General features: G+C 53.7%; 1 protein-coding gene across 2 annotated transcripts in view; it reads right to left on the minus strand.

Moving 5' to 3' along the window:
• Nucleotides 1-161: 161 nt before the first annotated feature.
• BIN3 (bridging integrator 3) overlaps nucleotides 162-17,169 on the minus strand; it is a 50,377-nt gene continuing 33,369 nt past the window's right edge. For both annotated transcript variants that reach the window (XM_055578725.1, XM_055578726.1), the window contains 7 exons: nucleotides 16,817-16,857; nucleotides 16,356-16,417; nucleotides 13,620-13,756; nucleotides 12,916-12,956; nucleotides 3,725-3,866; nucleotides 3,387-3,521; nucleotides 162-961 (listed from right to left, as the gene is read on the minus strand). In XM_055578725.1, coding sequence (XP_055434700.1) covers nucleotides 815-961; nucleotides 3,387-3,521; nucleotides 3,725-3,866; nucleotides 12,916-12,956; nucleotides 13,620-13,756; nucleotides 16,356-16,417; nucleotides 16,817-16,857 — 705 coding nt within the window. In that variant the 3' untranslated portion in view covers nucleotides 162-814. The remainder of the gene's footprint in view (nucleotides 962-3,386; nucleotides 3,522-3,724; nucleotides 3,867-12,915; nucleotides 12,957-13,619; nucleotides 13,757-16,355; nucleotides 16,418-16,816; nucleotides 16,858-17,169) is intronic.

Below are 17,169 nucleotides of genomic sequence, written 5' to 3' on the forward strand. Positions count from 1 at the left end.
GGGCAGCTCTGGGCTCCATGGCCTGTTGGTCAGGAGAGGGGATGCTACGGGTGGTTGGGGCAACCCCGCCCTGACCGCCCCCCAACTCAGCAAGGGGGCAGCCTAACCCAGAGAGAGACCTGGGGTGGCCCTTCTCTTTATAGTTAAAGCACAATAATATATGGACATTTCATTGAAAATTTTACTTGGAAAAATAAAGTTCCAAATAACCAGGTGAGACATAAACCCACTATTCTTGCTCTGAGGCCCATGACTTGGTCGGTGACGTTTAGTGTGGTAGGATATTTACACACGTTGAGTCCCAGCTTCTAGGGAAGCTGTAAGACTAGGGGTCTCCCCTGCAGATGACCCAAAGGCTGGAAGTGGGCTGAGCCTGAGTGCTGGGAGACACTCCAGGCAGTGTCGCAGCCTCTCCCAGAAAAGGTGAGTCTGAGGTGAAAAGGCAGCGTAGGTGGGGGACTCCCAAGGGAGCCCTTCTGGAGGTAGATATGGTCCCAACTGCAGCCAGGCTGAGACCTCTAGGGAGCTGACAGTCCAGGCTCTGGCCCGAGGCCAGGAGGCACTTTGGACGGTTCTTCAGGAACAGACAGCCTACACTGCTTACCTGTCTGCCGGTTTCTGCTACAGTGGGGTAGGGACACAGCAGCCTGCTAGGGCTCTTGGTGTCAGGCTTTCCCAGGGACTGGGGAGGGGAAGCCACCGCTGTCCCCATACTTCTCCCAAGGAGGGGCCCTTTGCTGGCTGATGCCCGAGCTTTTGAAAAGGGCAGATGAGGGAGGCTGGTTTGTGTTCCCGAGTTTTCCCCAGGCCAGGCTCAGTCATCCGCCACGATGGAGAGGGCTCGGAGCTCGCTCAGCCTGGCCTCGTTCTCCCGCTCCCGCTGCTCGTCAGGGCAGCCGGGCTGGTCAAGCTGCTGGGTCAAGTCTCCGAAGATCTTGTGCATTTCTGAGTAGTACACGACCTGGGGAGGGGTGGGAAGAGGAGAGGTCTGCAGGTGCTGTGCTCAGGACACGGGGCCCCAAAGCACTGCACCCCTGGGATGGCGGGCAGAGAAGTTGGAGCCTATGGGCTGGCCCCTTGCTGTTCTGTCACCTCCCCTCCGCCACCACCCTTCCCCTTGGACTGCAGGACAACCACGGCCCTGAGCCCTTCAGGAACGTTTGCTGCCCACTTCCTGGGTGCAGAGGGGAGTGAGGTGGAGGCTTGAGCTCTCCAGGCAGCTGAAGGGAGAGGGCTGGGGGGAGTGGGTGGACCCTTGGATCCTGGGGGTGGGCCTAGGGAGTCAGGGGCTAGCTGCTTTATGGAAGCCAGAAGAAGCTCTTGGCTGTGGGAGAGAGGTTACGGTAGCTCCCAGAGCCCTGGGACAGTCTTAGAGGTCAAGGTGAGAGGGGACACAGTTCTGGCCTCTGTCCCTTCCCAGCCCTGACCACTGCCCCAGCTGCAGACCCAGGAAAGCCAAGCTAGAGACCAGGATTGTTCTGTGTCTCCTGCACAGACATGAGTAGGAAGGAGGCCTGCAGGAAGGCAGTGGGGGCAGCAGGCTGAGGAGTGAGGACCATCAGCTTCTCTCAGGTGGTGGAGGGCTGGGCAGGCCCCAGGGAGGCCGGGGGCCCCTTCTGCCTCAGCCTCCACCTCACGACCAAATGAAAGTATGGGCTTTCAAGAAAACGTTCGACACTGCTCGAACACCCTGAAATTTTACCAGCTCCAGCTCCAAGCTGTCTCTGGGGAGGAGGAACTCTCCTTTTCCAGAGGCTTGCAGCGCTACTAGAGGCAAGGCCAGGTCACGTCACCTTCCACTCCCCCAGAGCTGGGTCTCCACTGGCTGAGGGGTAGTTGAATCAAGGTCTCCAACAAATCCTGTGTCACCCGAGGGGCTGGGGCCCGGGCTGGGGTGGCAAGGACGGGTGGCTCCCTCCCCCAGCTCCCTGCCCCGAGCCGCACTGCGCAGGCTGAGTCACTCGGAATGCTCACTTCTGTGACTAATGACAGCAGCAGCCGCGGGAGGGGGAGGCTGGCGCTGACGAGGCAGTAAACAACCCCTCACCACCCTGCTGCCTGGTTACAGGGCACCCAGAGCTCCCTGCTCGGGCACTCGGAGGTTTTCCTCCTGCGCACAGTGCAGGGTGGAGGGGCCATGCTGGGGGCCTGGGAGCACGGCACTGGAGAGGGAAGGCTAGGGTCTTCTCAAACCACTGCCCCTTGGCCCAGGGAGAAGCCGCTGGAAGCAAGCCTGCATGCACCTCCAAGAGCAGGGCTGCCCCACGCACTCAGCTCTCTGCTTCACTTTCCCTGCACCCCCGGGGTTCTGGTCACTAATATTAATCCTGCTCAGGGCTCTGGATCCCATGATTCCCATGGGTTTTGGGGTTCTCCCAAGATAGGCTGGGAGAGAGAAACCTGGCTTTTCCTGTGTCTGCAACTGTGGATGCTGCAAGAATGAGTGTGTCCACTAGAGGGCGCCAGACACCCAGGCCAGGAAGTGAGGTGTCGGGTTGGAGGCGGATTGGGGACATGCTGAGCCTTTATCTTTGTTACCTGGCGGGAAATTGGCAGGATGCGGACTACCTGCAGTCACCTTGTGGGGGGAGTAGGGGTAGGCGGCGGGGTGTCCCACATATAGAAAACCTCTTGGTTTTGGCACCTCAACCTTCTCTCTTTTCACAAATGGGGAGACTAACTCCTGCTAACTGCTTGAAGAATGTGGGGCGGAGAAGGAGGGCAGCAGCGACGCTGTCTTTACACCCTTGATGGCAGGAGGCATGGTTCCCAGGGCCACCTCAGTGCACCTCCACCCCAGCCCAGCCCGAGTGAGCCTACCTTTCCACCGAAAGTGGTGCCCCAGAGGGAGCGCTGAGCATGGTTCTCTCCAGGGTTTAGGGACCCTGCCCAGGGCTGCTAAAGGTCAAGACACTCCCTAGTCTTCCACCAAAAGGGCTAATCAGGGAAGGGCAGGGGTGCAGGGTCCTTAGGAAAAGGCCTCTGTTCTTGACCTGAGCCCACCAGGCAAGGTACCTGCCCATCAGGGTGAGGCACTGTAGGTGCGGCCTGGTTTCTTCCTGCCCTTATGGTTGAGCGGGAGTGAGGAGAACTTGAGGGAAGGACTCATGGACAAGGGGGACTTCGTCCCAAGGCTGGGATTAACCATAGAGCAACGGAGGAACCAAAACAGGAATTCCAGCCAACAACCAGAGGTGCCTGGATTCCTCCCCTCAGGCAGTGCTGGGGAGTTGGGGGGATGGGCGGGGGTGGTGGGAGAAAGTAGCTAAGCCCACTTCAAGTGTGTGGGGTGGGGCTGGGCTGGTCTGAAGCCCACGGCTGCCTCCCCACCAAGGGAAGCAGCGCTGGGCCATCCTCCAGGGCAGGAGGAGTGGCAGCCGCCTCACCTGTGCTCTGATCAAGGACTCAAAGCTGGGCTGGAAGTAGTCCAGTCGGCTGTTGTAGAAGCGCGGCATCTCATCCAGGAGCTGCTTGTTCTTGGCCTCAAAGTCATCCCGCACCGGCCTAAGCTCTTCTCGGGCCTGGGGAGCAATACGCTGGGTGTCACAGCTCACCCAGAACCCTGACTGGGGCAAGATATGTGTGTGCGTTGGGGGTCGGGTGGGGTGGTGGGGGGAAGGCGGAGGCGTCAGGACATCTGGTGTCTCAGCCCCTTGGTGAAGGAGGAACTTGCCGTGTCGGACCACACGGCTTCCAGTCCACCCCCAGCACTTCTTCCTGGTACCTGGTGGAGTTTGGCCAGCACTGGTCCCGTCTTCTCCTTCTCCTCGTACTTTTCCACCTTGGCTTGCAGCCTTCTGTAGTCCTGCAAGGCCTGCTCCCGCCGTTTCACTGCCATGTTTAGACTCGGGAATACGCTGCCGAACCTGGGAAGACAGGCCCGTTCTTAGAGCTGCAGGCTGGCAGTTCATCGCTCATTCAGAAACACATAGTGAGTGTCTACCAAGTACCAGGCTTCATTCTAGATCTTGGGGATCTTACTATGGATGAGACAGACGTGGCCCTGGCTTCAGTGGGGTACATGCTGAGAGTATCACCAGGGGGTAAGGTCGGGGGAAGGAAGACAGGGTGAAGGGCCTCTCCACAGCCCCTAAGGAGACTCAGGGGGTCATGAATGCAAGATGCCAAGGATGTGGCCACTGCCTTTTAGCCCCCACCTTGTATGACTCCACACATTTCAGAGTATGGAGGAGCTGTAGACTCCTTGGAGTATTTTTTTTTGACTTGGTACAAAATGATTCAGCTTCTATTAATTAGCATCATGCCTCTGAGAAGAAACAAAAGACAGATGAGCTAGCAGAACCAGGAGAGCTCCCTAGACAATCATGAAGGGACAGGGGTGGACAGGGCTCAGGAAGCCATTTGAGCAAATGGAGACACACCCCTCATGATTGGGCCTGGATCCAAGGGTGCTCCAGGAGCTGGGCCAAGGGCAGCCACTCCGAGGGCTGGTGTCAGAAAAGCCTGGAGGTCAAGCTTCTGTCCAACATCTTCCTTTAAAAAAGTGCAAGAGCTGAGACCAGAGAGATGACATACATTGTCTAAGGTCACAGTTAGGTAGTGAGGGTCCAGCAGAGATCCACTCAAGGGGCCCAGCTTGCCACCTGGCACCTCCCACCACCTCACACTACCATCAGGTGCAACCATACCTACCCCCGTATTACGCAGCCATTAGAGAAGAATGAAATGATGCCAGCTGCAAGACTGATGGACCTAGAGATGACGCTACTAAATCAGAGAAAGACAAGTATCGTATTGTATTGTTCATACATAGAATCTAAAACACGACACACATGAACAAAACAGAAACAGATTCGTAGACAAAGAAAACAAACGTAGCTACCAAACGGCAAGACTGTCAGTCACTGAGTCGTGTCTGACTCTGCAACCCCGTGGACTGCAGTTTACCAGGTTTCCCTGTCCTTCACTATCTCCCAGATTTTGCTCAAACTCATGTCCATTGATGAAGGGGAGGAGTAAATTAGGAGTTTGGGATTAGCCAGATACACACTGCTATATATAAAATAAATGAACAAGGATTTACTGCAAAGTAGTCGTTGTTTAGTCACCAAGTTGTGTTGGACTCTTTGCAACCCCATGGACTGACTGTAGCCTGCCAGGCTCTTTTGTCCATGGTATTCTCCAGGCAAGAAGACTGGAGTGGGTGGCCATTTCCTTCTCCAGGGGATCATCTGGACCCAGGGATCAAACCTGCATCTCCTGCATTGGCAGGTGGATTCTTTACCACTGAGCCACCTGGGAAGCCCTTACAGCATAGCATTGGGAACTATATTCAATATCTTGTAATAACATATAATGGAAAACAATCTGAAAAAGAATGTTTATAAAATACACATATACACACACACACACATATATAACTGAACTGAGACTCCCCTGGTGGTCCACTGGTTAGGACTCTATCTGCACTCTCACTGTCAAGGACACAGGTTCAACCCCTGGTTGGGAAACTAAACTCCCACAAGCCACACAGCATAGCCCAAAAATAAAAACAAAAAACAGAATCACTCTGATGTACACCTGAAACTAACATAACCTTGTAAATCAACTATATTCCAATAAAATAACAACCTACTCCTGCCCTTTTCTACCAGTTCCACCAGAAACGCAAGAATCCACATGTTCTGCTGTTGAAACGGCCAAACTGTCAAACCAAATGTTTGAGAAAAATGACTCAAGGAGCTCTGCCCCACCAGGATAAAGGAACCACAGGGAAACGCTCTAGCAGCTGGTCAGAAAGAGCAGCAGCAGAGGCTCTGGCGTGGTTGGCCACCGTGGGCACAGTCTTTGTGATGCGGGTCCTCTTTGACTACAAAGGGCAACCCAGTCTTGAGACAAACCCAGGGCATGACCACGTCCAGGTAAGGATGCTGCGTTCTCCTCGACTAATGAGCGTGGGAGGAGGCCAGGCAAAGCCGTGAGTGGGTTTTCTGGAACTGGACAGGAAAAGACAGGGTGGTTTGAACACTAAGCCCGAGTAGCTGGTGGAGATGCCACCTCTAACTAAGAAGATGACGGCCCAGCGGTTATTCTATGGCTGACAAGCACGAAGAGGGAGGCTCAGAAAATGGAAGTTGGGGCAGGAAAAAGACTCAACAGATCAAGAGTGCAGTAACCTAAGAGTAATGACCACTTCTGCCAGAGAACAGAGGACAGAAACCCGCCTGGAGCATGACGTCCCAAACAAAGCTGTGGACCCAGTTGCAGTAAACTTGGGTGAAACAAGCAGGCCACTGAAGAGGATCCTTCTAACTGCCTGGGTGTCTGTAACGGGCTCACTGTGTAGCTGGAGATGCTAATGTGGGCCAGAGCAGCCACCCATCTCAGAATCCTCAGTCACGGGCCCCTGTACACTGTAATCAAACCAATACCCGAAGGACTGCTCTGCCGGGCAGAAGACTCAGGCCTACTCGGTGCTGAGCAAACCAGAGCAGATGGCCACCTCCACGACACATGGTCTCCCAGGTAGGGCTGGACACCTAGGTGGCTGAGACCCTCCAGAGAAGATGGGACTCATTTTACCTCTTTGGCCTCAGGCAGTGCTACAAGGGGGTCTCAGATACTGGGGGAGCCCCTCCCCTTCCACCCAAACTGGACATGGACCACCAGCAGCTGCCCTGACTCTCTCATTAGCAACACCCCTGCTTGGCAGCCCCAGTGTTCCCAGCCTCCGCTCCATCTCTCTGGCTGCCCGGGAGGTGGTGGGTGGGGGCGAGCACAGAGACAGGACAAGGACCAGGCAGGCAGACAGCTGCAGACAGTTTCCTCGTCTTTGTCAAGGTGCTGTCACCTCAGCTCCTGTCCTAAGGAAGGAGGGTGCCATGACAAGGAAGCAGCGTGTGCGGGTTGTTGTACAGCTCTGGACGGGCCACCATCCCATGGGCAGTCAAGCAGTTCTTGCTACTCTGGCCCCAGCAGCACCTGAACCACACACAGCTCATAACTTCTCTTTCCCCGGTGGTCAACCAGGTTGTATCTCCAAGGCCAAGGTCAGATACACTTTGGAAGACTGACTCAACACGGGAACTGGGCTAGCCTACACAGGAAGTGTGTGGAAGACGAGATAGCAAGAGTGAGCATCGACATTTTAGGAATCAGTGAACTAAAATGGACTGGAATGGGTGAATTTAATTCAGATGACCATGACATCTACTACTGTGGGCAAGAAGCCCTTAGAAGAAATGCAGTAGCTTTCATATTCAAGCACGAGTCCAGAATGCAGTACTTGGGTGCAATCTCAAAAATGACAGAATGATCTCTGTTCTCTTCCAAGGCTAACCATTAAATATCACAGTAATCCAAGTCTATGCCCCAATCACTAATGCTGAAGAAGCTGAAGTTGAACAGTTCTATGATGACCCACAAGACCTTCTAGAACTAACACTAAAAAGAGATGTCCTTTACATCACAGGGGACTGGAATGCAAAAGTAGGAAGTCAAGAGATACCTGGAGTAATAGGCAAGTTTGGCCAAGTACAGAGTGAAGCAGGGCAAAGGCTAACAGACTTTTGCCCAGAGAATGCATTGACCAGAGCAAACACCCTCTTCCAACACAAGAAACTACTCTACACATGGACATCACCAGATGGTCAATACCAAAATCAGATTGATTATATTCTCTGCAGCCAAAGATGGAACTCTATACAGTCAGCAAAACCAAGACTGGGAGCTAACTTGGCTCACATCATGAACTCCTTATTGCAAAATTCAGACTTAAATTGAAGAAAGGGAAAACCACTAGACAATTCAGGTATGACCTAAATCAAATCCATTATGATTATACAGTGGAAGTGACAAATAGATTCAAGGGATTAGATCTGATAGAGCGCCAAAGAACTATGGACAGAGGTTCATGACATTGTACAGGAGGCAGTGATCAAGACCATCCCCAAGAAAAAGAAATGCAAAAAGGCAAAATGGTTGTCTGAAGAGCCCTGAGAAGAGAGAAGCTAAAGGCAAAGGAGAAAAGGAAAGATATATCCATCTGAATGCAGAGCTCCAAAGAATAGTAAGAGATAAGAAAGCCTTCCTCAGTGATCAATGCAAAGAAATAGAAGAAAACAATAGAATGGGAAAGACTAGAAATCTCTTCAAGAAAATTAGAGATATCAAGGGAACATTTCATGCAAAGATGGGTATGGACCTAAGAGAAACAAGAAGATATTAAGAAGAGGTGGCAAGAATACACAGAAGAACTGTACAAAAAAGATCTTCATGACCCAGATAATCATGATAGTATGATCACTCACCTAGAGCCAGACATCGTGGAATGCAAAGTGAAGTGGGCCTTAGGAAGCATCACGACGAACAAAGCTAGTGGAGGTGATGGAATCCCAGTTGAGCTATTTCAAATCCTAAAAGATGATCCTGTGAAAGTGCTGCATTCCATATGCCAGCAAATTTGGAAAACTCAGCAGTGGCCACAGGACTGGAAAAGGTCAGTTTTCATTCTAATCCCAAAGAAAGGCAATGCCAAAGAATGCTCAAACTACCGCACAATTGCACACATCTCACATGCCAGCAAAGTAATGCTCATAATTCTCCAAGCCAGGCTTCAACAGTACGTGAACTGAGAACTTCCAGGTGTTCAAGCTGGGTTTAGAAAAGGCAGAGGAGCCAGAGATCAAATTGCCAACATCTGCTGGACCATCGAAAAAGCAAGAGAGTTCCAGAAAAACATCTACTTCTGCTTTATTGACTACACCAAAGCCTTTGACTGTGTGGATCACTACAAACTGTGGAAAATTCTTCAAGAGATGGGAATACCAGACCACCTGACCTGCCCCCTGAGAAATCTGTATGCAGGCCAAGAAGCAACAGTTAGAACCGGACATGGAACAATGGACTGGTTCAAAATTGGGAAAGGAGTACGTCAAGGCTGTATATTGTCACCTGCTTTTTTAACTTATATGCACAGTACATCATGCGAAATGCAGCACATGAAGCACAAGCTGGAATCAAGATTTCCGGGAGAAACATCAATAACCTCAGATATGCAGATGACACCACCCTCATGGCAGAAAGTGAAGAGGAACTAAAGAGCCTCTTGATGAAAGTGCAAGAGGAGAGTGAAAAAGCCGACTTAAAACTCAACATTCAAAAAACGAAGAAGATGGCATTCGGTACCATCACCTCAATGCAAATAGATAGAGAAACAATGGAAACAACGATAGACTATTTTCTTGGGCTCCAAAATCACTGCAGATGGTGACTGCAGCCATGAAATTAAGACTCTTGCTCCTTGGAAGAAAAGCTATGACAAACCTAGACAGCATATTAAAAAGCAGAGATATTACTTTGCTGACAAAGGTTCATCTAGTCAAAGTTATGGTTTTTCCAGTAGTCATGTATGGATGTGAGAGTCAGACTATAAAGAAAGCTGAGTGTCAAAGAAATGATCCTTCTGAACTGTGAGGCTGAAGAAGTCCCTTGGACTGCAAGGAGATCCAACCAGTTAATCCTAAAGGAAATCAACCCTGAATATTCATTGGAAGGACTGATGCTGAACCTGAAGCTGCAATACTTTGGCCACCTGATACGAATAACTGAGTCACTGGAAAAGACCCAGATGCTGAGAAAGACTGAAGGTGGGAGGAGAAGGGGATGACAGAGGATGAGATGGTTGGATGGCATCACTGACTCAATGGACTTGAGTTTGAGCAAGCTCTGGGAGTCGGTGATAGACAGGGAAGCCTGGCGTGCTGCAGTCCATGGGGCTGCAAAGAGTTGGACGCAACTGAGTGAGTGAACTGAAATGAACACAGGAAGTAGGAATCCAACCCTAGGTTGGACAGGTCCTGAGCTGAGGCAGGGAGGAATGGATCCAGGGCAGATTTCCAGCCAACCTCAGGGGATGAGTATGCTCACAGGAGGCTACCTTCAGCCTTGTGGGAGCGAGACCACTTGTTCTCTGGAGGGGAGCAGCAGCAGCTCTGTGAGACCCCCCAGGAAAATGGTCTCTTCACCACACTAACTCCTGTCTCCCATCAGAGCACCCCACAGTCAAACCAGAGGCCGAGGGGGGCTGCTCCGCTCACTCCGTTTGCCACCGAGGATCATGAACCACTTACTACCTGGGTGGCTTTGGGCCCTGGACTTCAGGACCCCCTAGGGGTGGGGTCATGCCCTTCCCATACGCAAGCAGGGAAACTGAGGTGGGGCAGGGCAGGTCAGGCAGTGTAATCTGAATCCCTGGCTCTGGTCACTGCCTCACGGAAGCCCCACCTCCTCCTCTTCTCCTCAGAAGTTACAGAACTCTGCCAGCTCTGTATTAGAGAGTATCAACACCACAGTGCTGGCCCCGCTCCTTGTCTGGGGTGTGTAAGTGCTGCCTCTACCTTCACGTCGGGGCAGGGACGTGGGAGGGAGGTTAGGACAAGCACAGGCTGGTCCCCAGGGCCTGGGCCCCTTCCAGACATGGCTCTGGGACCCTACAGGGCACATTTGGAATTGACCTGACAAGGACAGGTGGCCCAGCTCTCCCTGGGGACCGAATCTGCACTGTGACTGGGTGGCCATGAAGAAGCAAGGCTGAGGGCTCAGAACATCTCTGCCCAGTGCCGGGGGTCCCCTGAAAGTTACTGGTGAGGGGGACATGGGGTCCCTGGGCCAGGACCCCAGGAGGGTCTCTGCCCTCCATGCACAGAGTGACTCCAGCCCATGATGGCTCCTTTAGGGAGGGGATGATGGGTTTGGTCATTTCAAGAGTTTAGCCCTGCTCCCCTTCCACAGACAGGAGACAAGCCCGGCCTGTGCACGGCTCTTCCTGCTCCACTGCACTGCCCCGCCTTGGCAGTTGTCACTCTGGACCATTTTTTTGGAATGCCGCATGGCTTCCTCACTACATCCCAAGCTCCTAAAGACTGAATCACATCTACCCACGGAGAAGCAAGAGCAAGGCTGGGCCTACCCCGGGCACTTGCTGAAGCTCTGTCCATTTCTTGCCCATCCTGAGTGGGGAACAGCAAATGCCTCCCGGGGTAAGCACTGGGTGAAGAGGCAGCCGGAGGCGGAGGGAAGGGAGGCCGGCTGGGAGGTGGGCTGGGAGCAGCCGGCCCTGGTGGGGAATGCCTGCCATTCCTCAATCTGTGCCCACACAGCCGGGATCTTCCACCCACCAGGAAAGGGAAATTGAAAGCATCCCCATCCGACCATGTGAACGCGGCCCAGAGACTGGGATTAGAGGCCGAGCCCCCCAGGGGAGGCCGGGGGTGGTGGGGAGGCCATGTGGCAATGTTCCTCATCAGAGGACAGGAAAGCTGCAGTTTCCTGTTTCCGGTGCTGGGGTCCCTGGGAGCTTCTCGCCTGGCAAGAGGCGGCAACAGGCAGCGCCGGGTTTACCCGGTTGGAGGGGATCGCATGTCGGCCACGGGATGCATAGAAGCCAGGCAGGCAGGCAGGCAGGCCAGGGGGCTCAGGCAGAGGTCAGCGGATCTGCTGCGGAGATAGTGGCCGCCCCCTCGGCCGGCCACTCACCCACCTTCCTGGCAGGTGGTGGGCTGCTGGGGTGGTGGGAAACAGCCTGGATCTCTCTCCAGTTGGCTCTAGAAGCCAGGCATCGAATTTCAAGGCCGCCTCGTTGGTGGTGAAATTGAGGCGGGAGTCAGTCCCCCAGTTCTCCAGGCTGGTGTCCCCTGCCTCACCCTGCCAGCCTGGGTGTCCATAGCAGCCTCCGTGACAGCCCCTGGGACCCCCGTGGACAGGGTGTGCTTGGCCCGAGATCCTTCCCACCCAGCTCTGAACCCTCACACCTGGAGACTGACTCAGACAGCCATCAGCAGTGGAGCTCTGATACCTCCCTCCTGAACTGCTGGCCCCTCCAGCACCCAGCTCCTTGGGTGACTCTGCCACCTCGGGCTGGGCTGGGGGCAGGGGCCCAGGGCTGGGGGCAGGGGCCCAGGGCAGGAGTGGGGAGAAATCCCTACAGGCCAAGGTCCGTCTCCCTGCATGGCTGAGCCTCTAGACGGTCTGGCTTAGAAGGAGCTCTCCCTAATCCCACCCCTTGGACCCGAACAGGGAACAAGAGCTCAACAACCCCAACGCCAGGGGCTGGAGGATCAAAAACCTGCCCTCTTCATCTCCCTCCGGGCCCTGATCCAGGCCTAATGGTAATTAGCGCAGCCTCATTACCCAGCCCTGGTGAGGCAATGGCCAGGGACCACCACGGAAGAGGTAATAAAGAGCAGCTGCTGGGCTGGCGCGGGAGCCTTTCTAGGTCAGAGCTGGGCTGGGAGAGGCCAGGGAGGAAGATGAAGTGATTCGGGAGCTTCAAGGCAATGTTCCTGCCTGTCCTCCCCACCGCCGTCCCACCCCCCCCCCAACCCCCCACCTCAGGGGACCCAGGGAATAGGCCCGTCTGATCACTGACCAGAGCCTGCCAGACTGAAGTTGAGCCTCACACAAGAATTTCTGACCCTGACAGGTCACGAGTTGGGGGACCTTCCCAGGCGGCTGTGCCCCTCCCTGTGTGTGGCCACCCCCACATTTTAAAAGCCGGGTGCTTCAGGCAGCTGCTCTCCCAGCCCGGTTGAGATGAAAGGCCTCGCTCATCTCCGCTGAGGGCTGGCCAAGATCTCTGCTAGCTTAACCCCACAAGCTCTGGTCCATCAGGAACAAAGGGACAACAACACGGAAAGACCGCGGGGGCGCCAGCCGGCTGCCGTGGAGGGTCAGGTGGGCCCTGTCGTCACTGAGCACTCCCGGCCAGGTGGGGTGCTCTGGAACCACCCCGAGTGTCAGCCACAGGGCAGGCCACCGGTGTCCCCTGGAGCTTCCTGTCTGCCCAGTGACTCTGGGGACAGGTTAATAGAAATGATCTTCAGTTCCCAAGTGGCTAGCTGAACTGCCTTTTCAGTACATGCCCTGAGGTCCGTGGACCCCACGACTTTTACTCACTTTTTTAAGGGTTCAATCACAGTCTTCTGTATCTGGTTCACCTGTTGAAAGAAAAACCAGGTGGTGTCAAGACTGGGGGGAGGCTAGACTCTTCCCCAAAGGGGAGAAGAGAAAGGAAATGGGCCTGACAGGGGTGCCCTGAGAGCTCCAGGCAGGGAGGAGCACCCCTAACTGCTGAAGGAACGAGGCAGAGATGATGAGCAGGGAGCTTGGAGGGCGACCAGAGGCACTGTCTTGTCTCATGGCAGTTCTCATCCTGTGGACCAGGGTCTGGAAGGCCAAATGTGGCTGTGTCTGGTGAGGAGGTTGGGTGGGTAGCCACAATTAGTCTGAGGGGCTATGGGTGCAGGTGGGCAGAGCTGGCCTGAATCTCCTTTGTGGCCTCATGGTGAGTGACGTGAGCTCACAGGAGCCATGGCAAGGACCCATTGCAGGGGCACGGTGGCCAGGAGAGAGCTCACAGGGCTGGGACACTGAGGCGCCCGGAGAGATTGAGCCTCCACAAAGACTCCATGTAGCACTTCTCCCAGACAGAAGCCTTGAGAAGGGGGAAGACCAACACCTCAGTCACCCTGGAAATTCCCTGGTGGTCCAGTGGTTAAAGACTGCACTTCCACTGAAGGGGGAAAAGGTTTGATTCCTGGTTGGGGAACTAAGATTCCACAAGCCGTGGAATGTGGGGGGTGGGCAGAGACCCCAGTCACCTTTTCCTGGTTGAAGGCATCCATCCGCTTCATGGCTGTGTCCAGGGCAGTCACCATGTTCAGAAAGTCCTGGTCTTGCTCGCAGAGGGGGTTGGACAGCAAGTCCAAGGATATCTTCACAGCAGATTTAGACATGGCTTTAAGAGATCAAAGTTCAGTGAATTGATGACAGGACAGGCTTCAAGGTCTTGTCTGCAGGCTCCCTGTCCTTCCTGGGGCCAGAGTCTTGCACCTGGATGACCTCCACCCATGGCCACAGGCCATCAAAACCACAGTTACCCCAGAGGCACCAGGCATTGGTCCTCATGGCATATAACATGCGTGCCTGACGCTGCTAACATTCATCGGATGCTGCTTGTGGGAATTCTTCTGAGCAGATTTACCTGCTGCAATGACCTATTTTCCAAACTCTAGATTCTAACAGAATCATTTGGATGGGAAGCTGTAAGGAATCCACATTTCTAGCTCTAAAGATTTATTTCAATAAGCTTGGAATCCAGGAATATGTGTTCGAAAAAATCTCCAAGCAGTTTGGATGTGAGGCTTGTTTGGGGCTCCCTCACGGAAAGAGTAAAACAGTATCTACATCAGGGAGGCAAAGGTACTGTACAGGGCTACAGACAAGATTTTAGACTTCCAACAACTCAACTCTGCCACAGGCGATACCCAAAGAATGGGTGTGGCTGTGTTCCAATAAAACTTTATTGACAAAACTTGGCAGGATTTGGTGTGGCGAGGCAACCTGTTGGCAGTGTTGGAGTTCTTGGCCCCATAGACTTTTTCAGGCCTCTATTACCAGCAAACAAAATCCTGGAGGGGTCGGAAAGGCTGGAGAAGGGCCTTGTTTGCCCTGTAGAGCCTGTACCAGTTTCAGGGGCTCAGGGGAAAACAAATCTTTGAACTATTTCTTACTATTTTATGTCATTACATTAAAGATGCTGTCAATTGTAAGACATGCCATTACTGTATAAGCCATTAAGGAGAAAAAAAAACGCTGCCAATTAAACCAAAGCACACTATTGTAATAAGCACCCTGATTTCTCTTGACTCTGGGAGTAAGCTGCAGATCCCCCCAGCTGAAGGGCAAAATATGAGATGACTGGAAATGTAAACCTCCCAGAGATGTTGACGAAGTAGAGGGAAAAACCCTCTTAAAAAAAAAAAAAGTAAAGTAACTTTGTAGGTTTAGGCACAAACTCATATGTACCTTGACTGGATCATAAAATGGCTGCAGACAACATCACTAAAAGATGAAAAAACTTGGACAAATCTAGAAATGTTTTTGAAAAATTTCTTCCACCTGTTTTTTTAATAGTTGAGGAGAAATCCCAAAAGGCAAAGGTCAGGTGGGAAGACTTTCTTCCCAATTTTCCTTTTCTTTCCTACAGGTGCCACATCTTCATGTGATGTCTCTTTGCTAGAACCACCTGAAGTGAATGAAAAGCGAGTATCTGCAGGGTGGCGCTGGGTCTGGAACTCCACTCTGAGATATGACTGGCCTGCATGAACAGAGGGCCCCCCGCGCTCCACTGGAGCAGCTCACAGCCCTCACCCTAGCTCTGCAGGGTCAGGCGAGGGGCATGGCCAGACCAGTACAAACCAGGAGGCCTGGTGGGCTTTGTACCTTGGACAGCTCGAGGTCTCGGACCCCACGTGAGTCTCTAGGGCCTTAACACAACCCAGGAGTGCCAGGGTTGATGAGGACACAGCGGGGACTGGTCACACCTCCTTGATCTTATTTTGGACCCACAGCTTCAGACGTGAGATCCTGTCTAGGCACCAGCTCAGGGATTTCCAAGACCAGGAAAGGCATAATCTGATTCCCCCCCACTGTCTGGGGCAGTAGTTTTCAAAGTGGGGTCCCTGGACCAGCAGCATCAGTGCTGCCTGGGAATTGGCTAGAAACACAGATTTTCAGGCCTTGCCCAGACCTGATGACTCAGAGCCTGGGGGTGGGCCAGGCCATCCGTACTACAGCGGGCACTCACTGCCTCTGACACACCAGCTGCCAGGGTGTGAGGCTGCCTGGACTGGGGGACGCAGGCTTTGTGATGGGTGAGGGCACCACTGTGTCAGGAGGGCTTTCTCTGCCCAGACTCTGCTTCTGACTTGGGACGGAAGAGGTCAGGAATCTGAGGCCCCAGAGGTTGGCCATTTATCCTGGTTTATTTGTTAAAAACCTGTGCTCTCTACAGTCAGAATCCACCTCACAGATCCCTGATGTTCTATTTCTTCCATTCACATTCTGAGGAGTATGGGGAAGCAGGAGGGAAAGGAAGTCCAGGCCGCAGCATCTCCTGCTGGGAAGACAGTAGGAGCCACAAAGAAAGATGGACTCCAGGTGACTCGGAACTAACTCCTACAAAACAAATAATGGATGGACTCAAACTCAGACCTGTGGCTTGCTATACACAGTGTGGAGACACCAGGACAGGAGAGTGGGGGAGGTCACGGCCAGAACCTCCCATCCCTTGGATGAGCTCTGGCAGGAGGCTCTGGGGCACAGACCCCAGAAGCTGGCCTCCACCTGTTGCTGGTGGTGGCTGATGTTCCAGGGAAAGGAGAGAGCGGTAGTCTGCTAAGTGAAACGTGGCCTCATGCCACTTCTCAGGGACATCTGTGGGGCAACTGCTAAGTGCACCTTCTTCAAAGCCAGCCCTACAGGGACTGAGTGAGGAGGGCGACCACCTCTGCCTTTCTCCCATCCAGGCTGAGTGCGGGGGAGGGGTCACCTACCCAGGTCGGCGTCCGTGCTCTTCTTCATGTCCTTCTGCAGCCTTTTGGTCTGTTCCTCCAGCCTGCAAGGCAGTGGTATGGGCCTGGAACCTGGCATCGCCTGGCTGCCTCTGCCTCTGTTCGCCCACCCATCTGAGCTGCACCCTATGTGGGACTCAGGGCTCCTGCCAGGAGGAGGAGGAGGAGCCCTGCTCTGCGAGGATGTTCCTACTGACCGAAGGGCCACTACAAGCTTGGAGCAAGGCCACACACCCAAAGGCTACGAGATAATGACTATTAGGCGGCCACCTCAGGACAGAATTTCTGGCCAGTGGTGGACTGAACTGCCCTGGCTTCTGGGGTGCCGACAGGATGGTCGGTCAGTGGATGAGGTGATGTGGGAAGTGAGACTGGGCAGGACAGCCTTTCCTTTCCCGAGCAGAACCCCCTTCCCGCCCACCCTTCTCAGGGCTGACACTCACTGCTGCAGTTTTCCATACTCTCGTTCAAAGTCTCTCTCCACCTGAAAAGGAAGTGATAACTCAATCACTGGAAGACTGACAGCACGTTGGAAAAAATCTGCCACCTACAAAACTCCTGGCCCGCCCTCCCAGCCACCCCTTCTGCAGAAAACAACGCCATCCAGTCCACACAAGCACTGCTCACGACACAGGAGCCTTGTGTTCCCAAATTAATTGTTTGATTTAGGGTGAAGGCCTCCCCTCCCAGACGGGCCAGCCAGGCAGGTACCAGCAGATCTCAGCTCTGTCTGCCCCTGTAGGGAGTGAGGTTGGGCTGTGCTCCTGACACCCCTCCCCTGCCTTCCCCATGGGTG

Source organism: Bubalus kerabau, chromosome 4 (assembly GCF_029407905.1).
Source record: "Bubalus kerabau isolate K-KA32 ecotype Philippines breed swamp buffalo chromosome 4, PCC_UOA_SB_1v2, whole genome shotgun sequence".
NCBI classification, from domain to species: domain Eukaryota; kingdom Metazoa; phylum Chordata; class Mammalia; order Artiodactyla; family Bovidae; genus Bubalus; species Bubalus kerabau.